The sequence below is a fragment of the Pangasianodon hypophthalmus genome, chromosome 5, assembly GCF_027358585.1.
Source record: "Pangasianodon hypophthalmus isolate fPanHyp1 chromosome 5, fPanHyp1.pri, whole genome shotgun sequence".
Taxonomy (NCBI): Eukaryota; Metazoa; Chordata; class Actinopteri; order Siluriformes; family Pangasiidae; genus Pangasianodon; species Pangasianodon hypophthalmus.
In genome coordinates this window covers 23,938,700-23,955,245 of record NC_069714.1, presented here as the reverse complement: position 1 = coordinate 23,955,245, position 16,546 = coordinate 23,938,700, and the positions used below count along the sequence as shown (strand labels likewise).

General features: G+C 37.6%; 1 protein-coding gene across 3 annotated transcripts in view; it reads left to right on the top strand.

Annotated features, from left to right (window-relative positions):
- Nucleotides 1-3,793: 3,793 nt before the first annotated feature.
- Nucleotides 3,794-16,546, top strand: part of spegb (striated muscle enriched protein kinase b) — a 90,571-nt gene continuing 77,818 nt past the window's right edge. For 2 of the 3 annotated variants that reach the window (XM_026911067.3, XM_053234460.1), the window contains exon 1: nt 3,794-4,984. In XM_026911067.3, coding sequence (XP_026766868.3) covers nt 4,561-4,984 — 424 coding nt within the window. In that variant the 5' untranslated portion in view covers nt 3,794-4,560. The remainder of the gene's footprint in view (nt 4,985-16,546) is intronic. The other variant, XM_053234461.1, reaches the window with a different exon arrangement.

Below are 16,546 nucleotides of genomic sequence, written 5' to 3'. Positions count from 1 at the left end.
CCTCTAGTGTAGTACAACAGTCTGAAAAAGAAAACTGAATACTTGTGTTATAAAGTCCCAGTGAAGTATTATTCCACATGCTATTAACACTTGCTTTTCTCAAGAAGGCTTAAGTATCTGTTGCAGGGGTTTACACCTTATCTTAACTAATTATGTAAATGCTTAAGGCCATTAATCATATGTTGCACTGGCCAGTAACATGTTAGATAAAGCTTTCCGGAATTTTGTACATCAGCCAAAGCTTCACCATGGGCTACGTGCGGTGATGGCTTTCCAGAGATCCTGCTAATTGTGTGGATTTTATTGAGTGTCATTATTGGAAAGGCAATAAGAGAATCGCTTCCCTCCATACAGTGTAGAATTCCTTCTTATATAAACACTGGGTTTGTTTTTTCATCTTAAAATTCAGAATTTAAGCTGTGTCTCTGAGTTTTATTTCTCTCTGCTCCATTAGAGCGTATTCAGGGTCTGAGGATCGTGGTTTTGTGTGGGTTTGGAGAGAAGCAGCCTTGTTTGCTTAAAAATAGCCCAATTATATGAGGCTCCAGTCCAATCTGGCAGCACTGCTCTGGATGCATATAGTCATCGCTTGAGAATTTCATCCTATATCATGTATCTTTCTGTCTGATGTCATGGTATGACATAGAGGTGTGGTGTGGAGCTCAGACCAGCAGAGGGCAGCATCCTGATATTTCGCACCACCTGCAGCGGCACCCTGGCAGAGAAGCTTCCTGTGCACCCCAAGAGGTAAGTGCAATTAATTACCTTCATCAGCACTGTTTTTTACCATTCTTCGCATGCTTCATATTGAACAACATGTCCATATTCTCACTTCATCGTTTTTGATGTGTAGGTCGTTTGTGTGTCTTGGTCGTTTGATTTCAGACCTCTCTCCCCCTGTATGAACTGATGTGTATTGTGAAGTCTTGTAGTTTCTCTCCTCTTCTCCTCCCACTCTCTCTCTCTCTCTCTCTCTGTCAGGCCTGAAAACCATCCTCATATCTTTCATTCTTGGCCTGAGAATAATACTGTTTCTATGACAACAGGCCCTACTGCATCCCAGCTTTGGTATCAGAGAAAGCGAGGGGGGTGGGGGACTAAGAGATGGCATGACATTTGGATTGCAATGGATCCATATCAGTCTTTTCAGTGAATCCTATATTGTTATGAGATTACAATATCAGAAACCTTCTCCAAAAATTGCACTAGTGGTCTAAACATTGTGTAACTTGGTTGTTCACACCAACTATATATAATATCTATATATAGATATCAATGATATCAATCCTACCACATCACCCTAAAGGGAGTGAGGTTGCGTCATCACCACATAGTAGTAGTAGGCTTACTATAGGTTATAGTTCCACAGGGGTCAGTTTTTGGTCAACTCTTGTTCTGTACGAGGCAGGAACATAACTATCTGTGATGACACTGAGGTCCAGACCTCAGTAGTTTCAGAAGGAATTTTTAGCCTCCAGTTGCCAAATTCAATATGGAAACAGTGATGTTGTGATAATGTAGTGGCAGAACGTAGCCTACTATGCATAAAAACTTGCATTCCATGACCACTCAATCAGTAGTCATGACTTATTCTCAACTGATCTCAGAGCAGCCGATTAGGATGCTTAAAGCTAGCCCATAGACTTATTCACCCATTACAAGATACTACACTACCAGATTTTCAATTCTTGCTGAGAAATTTTGCAACTAACATATGACACAGATATGTTGTAAATGTTTATATACATGTAATGAAGTGGGTCACATTTCTGCAATGTGGACCTCCACTAAAATTTTGATCCTGGTTACAGCCCTGGCAGGAATACACCCTGGCTGGGATGCCAGTCCATCACATGGCAGCATGCACACACTCTCAATCAATTTATTTTTAGAGTAGCCAGTCCACTTACTGGCATGTTTCTGAGGTGGGAGGAAACCAGATAACCAAGAGGATACAGATACTATGTAATATTGTAAATCCCCTCCTGAAATCTCAAATTGAAATCCTTTGTCACTGAAATCCAGGCTTTGAAGGCTCTGCACCACAATATTTTTGTGCCTTGTGTCGTAAATTATACAGACACCAGCTTGGGTCTTCAACTTTAGGGCCCCATCCTTATCTGAGCTCTGAAAATACTTGTAAGGCAAGTTCTCACTGCTTCAGTGTCATGGACCCATCCATGTGTCCATTCTTTTTACAAATCTCTAAAGACCTCCCCCTCCATGTACTATCCAGGACAACATTTCATCTTATTTATGAACACTTTTTTTTATTTTATTTTTTTTAATTGTTACTGCTTTGTTATTTATTGTTAAGGCACTTGGGTGTCACTTATCGGTTTTAGTTACCTACTAGAACATTCTACCCAGGTCCTGAAGGACTGCAACTTTACAAAGATTTGTTTTTACCCTTTTTTATCACCAAATTCAACCTATGAAGTCTGTGGGAATGAGCTGAGGCATGGATTTTGGTGTGTTCAATGATATAGAAAGCTAAAATCTGAAGTCTCGGGGCTCTGCAGAACTGGAACCAGCTCTACCCATTAGTGACTAATTTTTCACATTATACATTTTTAAAGATTCTCTAAGTACTTTGTACCATCGTGTATTTTTGTAAATTGCTTTGAAAATAAGCCAAATGAGTTTGCCAAATGAATAAGTATGGTAAATTTATAATCATAGGATTAAGCATAGTCCCTGTAGGGCTGAGAAGGTGCTGGAAAGTTGCATGTGTCAGAGAAAAAATTAACATATAGAAAGAAAGAGAGTATATGTAAAAATATATTAATCACCCTCTGTGGTACAATTTGTCATTTTAAATAGGGACAGGATGTAAAAGGTTGTGGGGAAGCCTTCAACTTACATGAGTACTAGGACTTAAAAATCTGAATGAACATATTTACATTGCACACACTCAGACACACAGAAGTTATTTTACAGGGGTGTGACTGATCATTTTAGCAAAGAAGTAATGACAGGATAACATTCTTTCCGTTAGCCCTGATTTGCCAAAATATAAATGCACTAAAACATGTTTTATGGTGAACATAACTGTATCTGTATGATGTATTTTGATTGATGCATTGCTTGTCATTAAAAGTCTCGAAACCTGTGGGTCTCTGAGGAAGTAGCTCAAGCGTTTACTCAGAATGTGAGCGGTAGTGGGTCTAATGCCTGCATTCTGTGCTGTGGTTGTTCAGCATTTAAGGTTATGAGCTAGTGATCAGGAGATTGAGCTCAAATCCCAGGATCAGAGGATAACCAGTGCACCACTGTTGGGAATGTTTGAGCAAAGCCTTTAACCCTCAGCTGCTCAATTTTGTATTTAAACTTGCATTTAGAGGCACAGTCCAGCAGATGGCAGTCTGTGTTATGCAAGAGCAGATTCGTGTATAGTTATTCTTAGCCATTTTGTTCCCTTAGGTCCTTTCTGTCATGATACATTGGACTGACTTTTGTTATCTTAAGCATCACTTGTGTATATAAATAATTCTTCTATTTTTTCCAAAACTATTTTTTCCAAAACAATTTTCTTTCTATACACCCATATAAGTTTGAAAAGTGTACTTTTCCGTGCCACTACTTCAGTTTGAATTGGAGTAGATTATAAAACAAGAATCCCTGGGGGAAAATGTAGACAAAATCCCTGGGGGAAAATGTAGACAATGTGTCACACTCTCTGGAGCTTGTGATTGGCCACCAGTGCTGAAAGACAGCCCATGGGCAAAAGAAGTTTGGCTGAAGTGTCTGGACTGTCTAAAAATTGTGACCTATCAGAGTGCAGCTGTCAGAGGGAAGCTTAGTGGGGCTGCTTTGTCACCTCGGCATGGGGCCTTACTGCTGTGAGAGGGAGCTCTGAGCAAGAGAGGCTAACTCCTAGGGTAAAGGAGGGGATATAGTGGGCTGTGGACTCGGTAGAACTAGCTGCCTTTAGACTGGGAACCCAGAAAGTCACTAGAAGGCCACTCCAAAGAACTAAGCAACCACTTTCATCGCTATGACTGAAAGGGAGTCCAAACTTCCAAAAGAGTATTCTGGAAGCTGCTAAAGCAACGTGATCCTGTGGGACTCATTCTAAAAATATCCATCGTCAGGAATACATGGACTTGCTCTGGCTGTCTAATTGGCCAAACATTAATTTTTTTTTTCTGCTTCTGTAATTGGACTTGTTTAAGGATGCGCAAAACATATTCCAAAAGTTGTGTTTTCAATCTGAAGGTAATTCTTGAATTCATTGACTAACCTTCACTTGCCTGAGGGCTTCCTAGAAAATGTTTCTATGTTTAACAGTTTTGGAAGTTTCACATGCTGCTCACGGCTCTTTGAATATCTAAGGAGACATTTTGAATCTCAGAGTTGCTGTCAGCAAGCTGGCATTGGCAAAACCTTAATTGGACTTCGAGTGACTTCCTTCTGAAATGCATTTTCAAGTTATGAAATGGACGAGTGAAACTTTTCAAGTGAGTCAGAAAGTCTAGTTTTAGCATAAAGCCAAACTGTTAATCCAATCAAATTAGTCCAAAAATTTACAAAGAAAGTTTGGTACCTCTCTGCTGAGTCATGCGAAAGGCCGAGGTGCAGATGACCCTGAAAAAGGGTGCAGAAGATGGATCTGGGGGAATTGCACCTCCAAGCCCACGGATACCCTCCAAACGGGCTAAAGTCAACCCCGACCAGATGGTGCCTGACCCAAGCTCCATCTATCCCACTCCAACACCACCTGTCTTCATCCGAAAAATGAGGAATGCTGCCGTAGGTACTGGCTGTGACATCCGTCTGAAGGTAGCTGTGGCAGGAGATCCACAGCCCTCTCTCTACTGGTACCACAATGATGACCTCCTCAACATGGATAACCAGGAGTATGGAGGACTGTGGATACGTGACTGCAAGCCCACTGATGCAGGCCTCTACACCTGTATTGCTACCAACTACCTGGGGGAGGCCAGGAGCAGCGCCGTCCTTGCCGTCTTGGATCTGGGAGAAGGTAACCAGGGATAAACTTCAAGCCCTACCTGCCAATCTTATTAGTTATTGCAGGTGCAACCTGCATCCTCTACCAGGATTTGTGTCTCTCTTAGGCTTGTTGATCACTTCAAAAGTGTAATTAATTTCCCCTCCCTAAGTTCCTTTTCCTAATCCAATTTTATTATGGAACCTAATAATCTTGCAAGGATTTCCCCTGCAGGAGTTTGCTCTGCTGTCTAATGAGGCTGGTGCTGTTTAATTGTCACATATTGAGCTGGGGAAGGGAAAGGTTCGTATTATCACTCTAATAGCACAGTGTACCCATGATTTGGTGCAAATGAGATAATTACCCTAATGGGCAACTAGTCTCCTCATACGTGTCTTTCACAAAATGGTGGATCATCAGACAAGTGAAGTAAAATGGAGTGGCCAGTATCCTCAGTTGCTATTTGCCATGAGTCTGTGAGCAGTTATCTTCTTCGGGGGTGGTTTGGTGATAGTGTGGGGCAAGGAGAGTGACGGTGGCAGCTGGGGAGGTGACTCAAACTGCTCCTTGTCCCAAAGTGGAGCTGTGAAATTACAATATGTTAAATATTCAAGAGTAGCACACTATGTGTTGGAAAAATGAAATAATCAGATACATGATGCTGAAAAAGACTTACGCATATTTATTACTGGCCACCATGGGTGGGTGAATATATGCAACAGCTGGTTTAGCAAGTAAATCAATAGACAGTGTTGCAGGGACTCTGAAGCAGATCTGAAATGTAGGTCAATGGTTAACAGTTTCCTAAGGAAATACAGCAGCATGGCCATTAAAGGCCATTGTGTCATTTAGTTGAAAACAGCTTTCAGCAGGGAATTCCTTACATTCTACAGATTATTTGTTAGTGAATGTTGTTTTGACTGAATTGCCTCTGTACCTGTTGCTTGTTTTTGTTGGTTGGAGAGCTGTACCTTTGGCTGTTCTACTCCTCGCTGGTAGAGTTACTATATCACTGTTACCCTTATCTTTACTGTCAAGCTGTCTGAAGAAGAGCTGTGATTTACAGGTTGCTCCAGGGCCAGGTCTATCAGTTCCAGTCCTAAATGAGAACATGTCTGTGGCTTTGAATTTTCTCTGGTTAAACTTTAACCTTTATATTTACTAATTTAGCAGGTTTTATCAAATTGAATTTGAAAAGTGAGGCAGAACCAGGTCTCAGTTCAACGGGGAACATAATGAAGTGTCTTGTTAAGGAAATAATAACAAATATTATCATCTTTATAAAGCTACCAACCCAGTTTTCCTCTGAATTAGTCACATTATTATTGGTAACAAAAAATGGCAAAGCAAAAACTACAAGATCTGGTAAACAGGTGTTAAGCAAACCATCGTTAAAGCTACAGGATGTAAGAGTTAGAAATGTGTCCTTTTCTGGTACAAAATTGTTATTATGCTATTGTAAGCTACATTCAGAAGAACTTTTTTGTAATATAGGTTGTGCTGCACCCTTCTTCCACTTCACAGATTAATCTGCAAATGCACCCTTTGAATTATAATTCAAGGCTGTGTCCTACACCACCTAATGCACACTAAGCAGTATGCCTAATTGCCAATGATACCAATGGTATAGTGGTGTAGTACAGTAGTATGCAGTTTGGGATGCAGCCTAAATATTTGGCCTCACATTTGCTGAGTATTACAGAAGTTTTATGAGGAATGAAATAACTGGACTGGATAAAGTAGCAGACCATCTCAACAAAAGCTTGTTTTCTTTAACAAAAGCTTGTTTTCTCTTAATGTGACTGGCTGATCAAGCAGCATTGCCTATGTATCGCTGATGCCGTGGTGTAACTGTGCTCATTCAGTATCATAAACAGTATATTACCAACAATTTTTGTGAACAAATTTGTGACCTAACATTAGTTAGCTATGTAAAAGATAAATTCTGGGTGAAGGGGAAAACTTTGTCCACTGTAATCTCATAATGCCATGCAGAGGGCCAGACCATGGGTTAAATGCTTTCTGCAAAGGTGTGTGTATATCTCTGGGACTGATAACAGAAAAAAAAACTAGCTAAACTATATTGTAGATAACAAACCTTTTATGCTTAGTCATTTTCAGTCTTTTTTTTAACCTAATATGTGTTCTCTGAGTATCTTGTTATCTAATCTGTGTTTTTTATTATCTAATCTATATACTTTGCTGTCCAGCCTGTGAAAAACGTTTGGCATGAACCAGATAGTGTTAGTGCACTAGGTAAAATGCTCACCAGAGAATAAAAAGATAGATCATGCAGAGGCTTCAAGCAAAAGTCTCAAATCACTCACTGTCATCCAATATACCAGAGTTTAAAATATAAAAATACAGAGAAACTCACCACAGCCTCCTGTTATTGACTCAACAGCTATCAAGAGCCCTCTAGCTAAACAAAACTGAGTTATGAACTCTATCTGTCAATCACTAGCTTCCCACCAAATTTGAGAACAAATAAAGACCTTAATAGTGAATGAAAAGGGTAAAACCCATCAGTATTTAAACCTTTTTTCCTATTATAGGATAATATCTGACTCTTTTACTCTGTTACTCCCATTTGTTTAAATTTTCACATACACACTCACTCTCTCTCTTTCTCTTGATTGGCTGTGTCTCCTGCCAGTCATTATGTAGTCAGAGTTCTTTCATGCCTAAATTTGGGGCATGGATATTTGATGTACCTGAGTTCTCATATGGTATACCTGTAACCTTAATTAGGTTGGTTGCCTAGCTAAGTATCTCACCGCTGTGGCCCGGGTTCGATTCACGGCCAGAGAACCGACCCTAGCCACTGGGATCGCACATGACAGTGCACTCCCAGTGTCAGTCCCAAGCCTGGATAAAATCGGGGAGGTTTGCATCAGGAAAGGCATCCAGCATAAAAACTGTGCTAAATCAAATATGCGGCCCAGTGATCCACTGTGGCGACCCCTAATGGGAGCAGCTGAAATAAGAAAAAGAACAACAACTGCTAGTATTGCAAGCTAAAGCTGTTACATTTTGTCCAACATTTTATCCAATATGGTAGCAAAAAACTAACTAACTGGAAGCTACATACATGCAAAGATTCAATCATATTATAACCACCAAGATGCTGAAGGTTGTGGCCAGAAAAGTGTGCAGAAGATATTAGACACTCTGTATCCCATGGACAGAGCATCTGAAGCTGAGACTGCTGTAAAGGCAGGGCCTAAATCATTTTAACCTATCCCCTGGAAATATGATTTGTACAGATTTGACTAGGTGGAATATAATTGAAATATATAGATAAGCAACATACAAGAGATAAATCACAAACTTCCTATAACTACCTCATATATCAGATTACATCAGAAGGCCAAATGCGATCAGTTGCATTGTTTTTGCATTACATTGCTTCGCATTGCACTATACTTATCTATGGATCAAAGGAAGTACAATTATGTGACTGGACTACTGAGTTACAGATCAGTGGGGATTGTTTGAGAGCCTCCTCTGCAGTGTGAGGGTTTGTGCTAAAAGCCAGGGCTGCTTACGTCAGTACTCACCAGCCTCAACATCTTACACCTGTTCTGTCACTCATGGCTCTAGCCTCTCTTTCTGTGTCTATATATTTGTGTCTTTTCTTCAGGCCTTTATTTCATCATTCTCACATTTTCTTTCTTATTCCCTTTCTCAAATTCTCTCTTGCTTTCTCTGTATCTTTTCATACATTCCGTCTAATATTGCACACATCACTCTTTCTTACTTCATTTCCCCACCATCTCTGACCCTTCAACAGGTTATTTCTGTCCCTGGAATGTGCCAGGTCTCACATTTTCGTGATGTTAATAGGCCACTGACTCTCCAGTTGCACAGAAAGACATCACACCTATATATAGTACCTTTGGCGTGGAGGTCTGACAAGACCTTCTCCATGTATGCCCAGTCTAAATGAATAGGTGAATAGTGGAGGGATTTGTGTGTGCTTCCTGATTAAACCATAATGTCAATACATGTTTGCTGGCATGCTTTGGAATAGAGCTGTCTGAGAGCTTGGCAGATTTAAACTCTCATATAAAGTAGATGTATACTGATACTGGCTGGGAATTTCACCATGTGGTGTTTCAGAAATAACCATCATGGCTTTTCAGACTTTCAAAAATAAACATTTCCAGAAATGCGAGCTAGGAATGAATGGTTATTTTGTTAAACTTCTGAAACTGCTATACTTTAACTGTGGTGGTGACGGCACTTTACATGAACCCTGCACCGTAGGGCTGACATAACCATGTCATACACACCTCATAGCAGCAATATTTTCCAGTCATGTTACAGTGTCATGTTACTGTTAGTGGTAATTGCCATGATGAATTTTTAATGTTTGATGTCCTCACAGCTTATTAATTTTTCATAGGTTTACTCATTTTTCTAAGTTTACTGTAGATGCAATAACAACTTATGTAACATATTAAAGTCACTACAATGGTAATCTTGTTGGCATATAGCTGTACGTCTATGACATATCGTAGGTCCTACAGAATATCAGACTACTACAACAAAATGTCAGGCACATGTTATGATAACTATTTGCATAACTATTTATGAGAAATAATGTAATCAGATGACATTGCTTTCTTCAGTCAGAGCCTTTATGTTGTTATGACTAGAGTATGAACAGAAATTAGCATGTGGCAGAAGCTCATCAAACACTAAGTGAATGTTGGTCGTGATATTAGATGGGAGTCTAAAAATTAATATCTCAATAGCCTCACAATTAAACTATTAGGATTTAGCAATGCTTTATATCATGAAGTCTCATAATAAGAATGATATGGGGTAAACTATTACACACACACACTTAAAGACAGATAGGCAGCTGCATTCCCGCGTTCCTTAATTGTTTTTTTCGTGTTTAAAGTCGTCTGGGTTCATGCCATGTTTGCTCTGAGTACCAAACGTAGTAAACAGAAAAGCTGTAATACTTGTATTCAAACAAACAAACAAACAAAAAAATACTAAATGTACAGTTCAGTTGTCTGCCCTGTAGTGTTATTTTTACTTTGATGGATAATGTGTGTTTAGTCTACTTTTAAAGGCATTTTGGAGAAAAAAGATAATAATCCACCTTGTTCATTACACTTGCGATTGTATTTCACATGCCCTTTCTGAGTCACTGCGGATGGTGTGTTTTGGATGTGTCACAAAAGTAGCCCGAAAAAAAAATTCAGCCCAAATACAGATCAAATCTAGGAGGTGTTTCACTCTGTCAGGTGCAATCACCTGACATGACTGTCACTGATAGTCTGCATGAATCTACAGTCTGGGCTAGAAAGAAATCAGCCACAGCGTCACTTCTTCATACCATTTTGTGTATATACTGTACGCATTTCTTACAGTCATTGGTGGTGTTGCACTTGCTTCCACAAAAGTCCCAAATAATCTGCCTTAAGATTGTTTGTTAACAGTAAATATTCAATGTGGATACCAAAAATGAAACCTTATATTGATGTCTTTGCATCTTAATAAAAAAAAAAAAAAAAAAAAAAAGGGGGGGGGGTGTGTCTTTCAGCCCTGTTTAGCTTATTTATACCAGCTATTCATACAGTAGTTCCCACCATATTTCATAGGGCCTCTCTAGAGCTAGCAAATCATCAAGAAAAAAATTGTTCTCTTGTGGTTTAATATAATTTTTTTTTAGAGTCAAACATCACTCCGATTAAAATTCCACTCAATCAGAAGAAAACTGTTTGCATTAAAGCAAGAAGATACATGTGGAGCTGCAGATGATTAGATTTCGGTATTGCCTGGTAATTTTGACACCTGTGTATTCTACCTCGATAGTAAAATTCACTGTTTTGTAAGAGCTGTATTGCCTGGATAATATGAAAAATAATTCTTTTGGGGAAAATAAATGTTCGGAAAGACATTTCATTAGGAATAAACAAGACGGTATGTGTCTCACTTACATGTCCTGTTACACTGTTTTTTTTTTTTCTTTTTTTAGACGTCTGCCTGTCTGCACTTTGTCCAAATGTCACAAGTCTTTTTCCACCTCAGCCATTTCTGTTCTTTGTTTGTCAGTCCTCTGTTTGATGTCATGATATCGGCTTGGCTCACAGCTCCCTCAAAGGGGGAACTTCTTTGTAAGGTTACAAACAAGTGTGTCTTCAGTGCGTTATTGTTTAGTTCTTACATTCTTTAAAGAATAAAGACACTGTTAACTTGGCTGGTTCATGTTAGTTATTTATCGCTTGTATATTTCATTATATGTTTATTCCTTCTTGACCTTGGCTTCCATACTGCCTTTTGTATGTCAAACATACAGTCTGTGGACTGGAACTGACCTGGTAAAGTTTCTAATCCGGTCCCTGAAGTGAATTTAAAATATTTTAAAATCTATGTTTTAAATTATAATCTATTTGTGAGCTGTAATTGAACTGATAGATTTGAAAAAAAGAGCTTGCTTCTGTTATTCCACTAGGGGCCAGAATAGAGCAGAACTCAGGGCTATAAATGTGGCTACTGACAAAATGTGCTAATGATAAGAAATTCTACATTAGCAAGTTAAAATCTGATGCTGTAACCACGTCTCTTTCCAAAAGAACTAATTTAAGGGTTTGCAATCACAACTTTTACATTTTTATTTGTAATTAAATTTGCAAACTATATTGTTTACTTCAGTGATGTATCTGTTGGCATTCAGAATGTACCTTACCAGATAAATCTATCAGATAAATCTCTGATAAATGAACACATTTAACTGGAGTTGTCGATGTGTTTTTGGTCATCAAATAGTTTTTTTTTTTGGTCTGGCCTACTTGATATTGTCGTCCATTAACTAAAATGAATCTGACCCCCCGTGCTAAAGAATTGTGATGTTAAAACTCTTGTTCTTCTTATTGTCCTCAGGGAAAAGTGCCATCCTGCTGTTTGTTATGCTTCAGATCCCAGTTGACACATTTATAGCTAAACAAAAAAAAGTGCAATTCTGTCACTCTTTTCTTGTTCTCATGCCCGGGATTGGTTGACAGTCACCTCCTGTGAAAATAAGCTCAGCAGGGATCACTTATGGAGAAACATAAGAGACGAGATACCTTTTTCTCTGCATTTAAAAAGAAATAAGGGTGATGAGAAATGCTGTTACTGTAGTAAACAAACAGACAGAAAATCTATGAGCAAATAAGCAAGGAGCAGTTCATCATCAGTCAGTCATCCTGGTAATCGACTTACTGCCCTGCTTCACACATAAAGTTAATATAATTAATAACAAGAGCTAATGCTTTGAATTCAATGAAATTAAAATAAAGTACCATTTCTCACATTCTGTATTATTTGATGAGCAATTTAGATGTTTTAGACTTTAAACCTGAGCTGTCTGTGGTATTTCTTGTATACCAGTTTCCTCACTTTATCACTGTACGATAAATTTCAGTTCCTGGACTTGCTTATAGTAGCACTTTAATTATGATTCCTCCAGAGCGTAATTTCCTTAAAAGCATCTTGTTTACTGCATGTTTCAGCTATGCTCCATTGGCATTTTACATGTAGGCCAAACAAGCAATTGATGTGCACTTAAACATGCTTAACTGAAAGACATCTAGGAGTCTGGACATCTACAGTGATGGACTTTCCCATCTAAATTCTCTAAACGAGAATAAAAAGAGATAGAAAATAACTGCATACTGCGTAGCAGGTGAAATGATGCTTTCCTGGTTCACCAAATTTGTTGAGTGTTATTCATCTTCTTGCTTTTAGTATGATCCTGTGTGAAAAACACATGGTCATATTTAAGATACATATAAAATGACATCAAAATGAAAATCACATTTACGAGATGCAGAAGTGCAGAAGGTTACACCCTCCTGGTTTCTGGGTAAAAAAAAAAACATACAAAATACACCTCTATTTTTCAATATATACCTTGTAACAATATATACATATGTTAAAAATGTGAGCATGTCCTGAAACAAGCCTGCAATCCAAAACACAAGGCAAAGTGAACAGGAAAAGTGGCTCATTCTGCAGACCTGATTTGAATAAGGCAGTGTATGAAATCTAACAGATTTATAACATATGTCAAGATCAATGGACAAAAATGGCAACACTGTCAGGCAGTGTTAAAACTGATATATCAGAAATATTAGGAGTCAGATTATCCTAAAACTGTTGAGAGCATATGAGAGGTTGGAGGCAGTTTGTAAAGGTAAACAATATTCAAGATCTTTCATAATCATATTTATATTATTTAGATTATTACTTTTCTATTAATATCCTAATATGTAAGTGATTCCATGATCTGAGTGCTATTTAGCCCATGTAACACATAAAAATTAAACTTTTCAACATTGAGTCTAAGAAACATTCATTTAACCATCCAAAAATCTTATTTTTGCATGAAATGTGTCCCACAACATTCACTCAGACTTGTTATCTGCACATATTAACTCCTTTGAAATAATCCACGTTTTTATATTTTCATATATAGTACTGTGCAAAAGTCTTAGGCACATGCAAAGAAATGCTGTAGAGCAAAGATGCCTTCAAAAATAATGAAATTAAAGGTTTCTACTTTAAAAAAAATACTATAAAGTACTTATAGTCTCAGGTACAGTGTGTGCAGTTTTATAAGGAAATGAGCTGTAAGTGTTACTGAGCATCTTGCAGAAGCAGCTACAGTTCTTCTGGAGACTTTGACTGTCGCACTCGCTTCTTATTTTTGCAGTCTTCATTATGTTTTTTTGTCTGAAAAGTGTCTCTTATGTAATCTGCTGCTTTCTTTACTGACATACAAACATTTTTCTGTAATATTTAATTTTGTGCTGGAAAACTAATGTTTGGAAATCTAAAATGTTTTTGTACTGAATCAATAATGTAGAAGTCATAAAATAAAAATCTGTAACGAAAACAAAAATAGGGTGCCTAAGACTTTTGCACAGTACAGTACGTACGTATGTATGTGTATATATATATATTTCAAAGTAAAGTGAAGTTATAGTGGGTTGGGTGGACAGGAGAAAATAATGTTATTTTTCTTAAAATTTAAATATATTACTTGTATTTAAAGTGTCATTTACCTTTACCTTACATATTCGTAACTATAATATCAGTGAGACACAAATCCTAACCATGGAATCACACATACAGTATTTGAACATTTTTTGTGATAATGAAGAAACATCTGTGAAACTTAACACATTAGATGTGTTGTTGCTATAAATACAATTTCTTTCTCTTCATTACTTTGTCCTAAGGGTATGCAAACTTTTGCACCCAGCTGTGAAGTTCTCAAAGCATATCAAACACAATGAAAATGGAGCAATAAGGGAAAAACAATGGCAGTTCAAATTGTCTAAATGTGTTAGTGCCGTGCCAGATTACCTGAAAAGCTGTAATTCTTTTTACTTAAACTTACAAATAAAATATCCTCCATGGTGGAATGCTGCAGCTACTGAGTGCTCTAAGGCAGAATGTGTGCTAGTGTTTAGAGGGTGTATGAACATGGCCCCAGAAATAGATCATTTGACTCACTTATGTTCTGCTGTGAGATCACGAGAGCGTGGGGGCTTTGGAACTGCAGGAACACTGCCGAGGGACGGAGAAGCAAGAAAACCAACACATAAAGAGATTTTAAGCATGTAAGATTTATTGTTAGCTTATAGTTACATGGCTTGACAGCGGGGAATGCAGAAGTGTGTTGTGTTCTGCTGGCTCTATCCTGAAATGTTAGCTGAAATAGGAGCTGAATGATGCAAAGAGTTTTAAAGATATCAAGGGTGATTGTGCTTTTGTACCCTAGCCCAAGACATGGAAAGGTAGGCCTTGTTCAATATTTACTCTCTCTCCTTGATCTCATCGCTTTCGCTTCGATCTGTCACTCATGCACACACTGGGGATGTTCGACTTGAATGCCATTAGGCTTCAGTAATCTGGGATTGTGCAGGTGCAGTGATGTAGTGATGGTTAATTTACTGACATTACTCCAAGCAGTCTTCTAGGTTTTAAATATTGAACAGATCTAACACCAAGCTACCAGAGTCGGCATTATGGGAATTATTATAAAAGCCATTATGGCATTATAAAAGCCATATTAATAATTCAGATAAGATGCTGATGAACTGGTATTATATGGAGCAAAAATGTAAATATTTGATGTATGGACTGATAGTGGGAACATTTGGGACACCTTCACATGCTGTCACCTTAATGATGAGATGTTTCAAAGTTCAATAAAATTGGAATTTAAGCTATTATATACCGTATATAAAATATAAAATATAATATATACTTCTGAGTGTGAAACTGCTCAAAATGGTACTAGGATTTACAGTCTTGAGGCCTATTCCGATTAGATTAATTTTACACGGGGAGGTGGAGTAATGAAATTATTAGCCGCATATCTCTGGGATTTTAGTCCAGTCCGAATCTGTCATGTCAGTAAATTTTACAGGCTGCAGACCGAATGACCATTATAAATAACCCCAGGTAATATATATATATATCCCTCCTGAATTGAGATTTCATAATTTAGCTATTATGAACTTGGCAGTGGTGAAAATTAATGAAGTACAATTACTTCATTACCAGACTTTATGGTAATATGGTATGGTATCGATAGATAGATTGATATCAGTACCTTATTTGAGATGTTCTTTCACCTAACACTGTTGACTTGTGACATTTGAAAATAAAAAATCTCTACTTTTTTCACTACAGTTTCAAACACTGCAGTTCTACATTTCTCAGTAATCATGTATAGTATTTATAAAGCCATACAGTGACTTTTTAGGATCAGACAGCTTCAAGGAGTTAATCTCAATTCCTAACAAATGACTGAGACCTAATTCCCATCACTGTAATCAATCTGCCCCTACATACACTTGGTATTTATCAAAGAAGTTTGTTTTGTGACAGCTAGCTTTTGGCATTTAGCTAGTTTACTACCATTTTATAGATTAGGAATAAAGTTTTGATAGTTAGATTTGGCAATTTCCCACATTTCTAGGTTCCCTGATGAACGAGACAATAATTTATCATTGGTAACTAAAATTAGTGTGAAAACTAAATGAATATCAGTGAATCTTTCTTGTACTTTTATTTCATGCTTTAAGTAAATTTGAAAGTTTATACTTTAACTTGAGTGAAAAATGTGAAGCTGTACCTCAACTTTTACCAGAAGACTTGAGTAAAGAATTTTAGCACCTCTGGAACTTGGGGAATCTCTCACTTGGGGAGCTCTGGTTTCTTTTATAAAATGCTTTAAGGTTTGTTTTTGGCAGAATCTTTTTATTTATTCAGTGGCGTATACACAATTTCTTGTTGATAGACTTCTCAGTATGGCAGCATTGCTTACATATATTTGCAAGGAATTTGACCATTTCTAAAAATGACTTTTTCACAAATAGTGATCATCACATTGTCACATCAGAAAGACAACCTCATAACTCAGCGGTTTTGGGTAACTGTAATGTTACAGTAGTAGATGTTTCTATATTCAAGCCACTTTTTTCAAACTTTTCCTTTCATCCTGGGAACTCTGGGAAATACTCTGGGAAATAATGTTTTGTGTTGAAAAGAAGAAAATGAAATTAAATTGTTCATTTT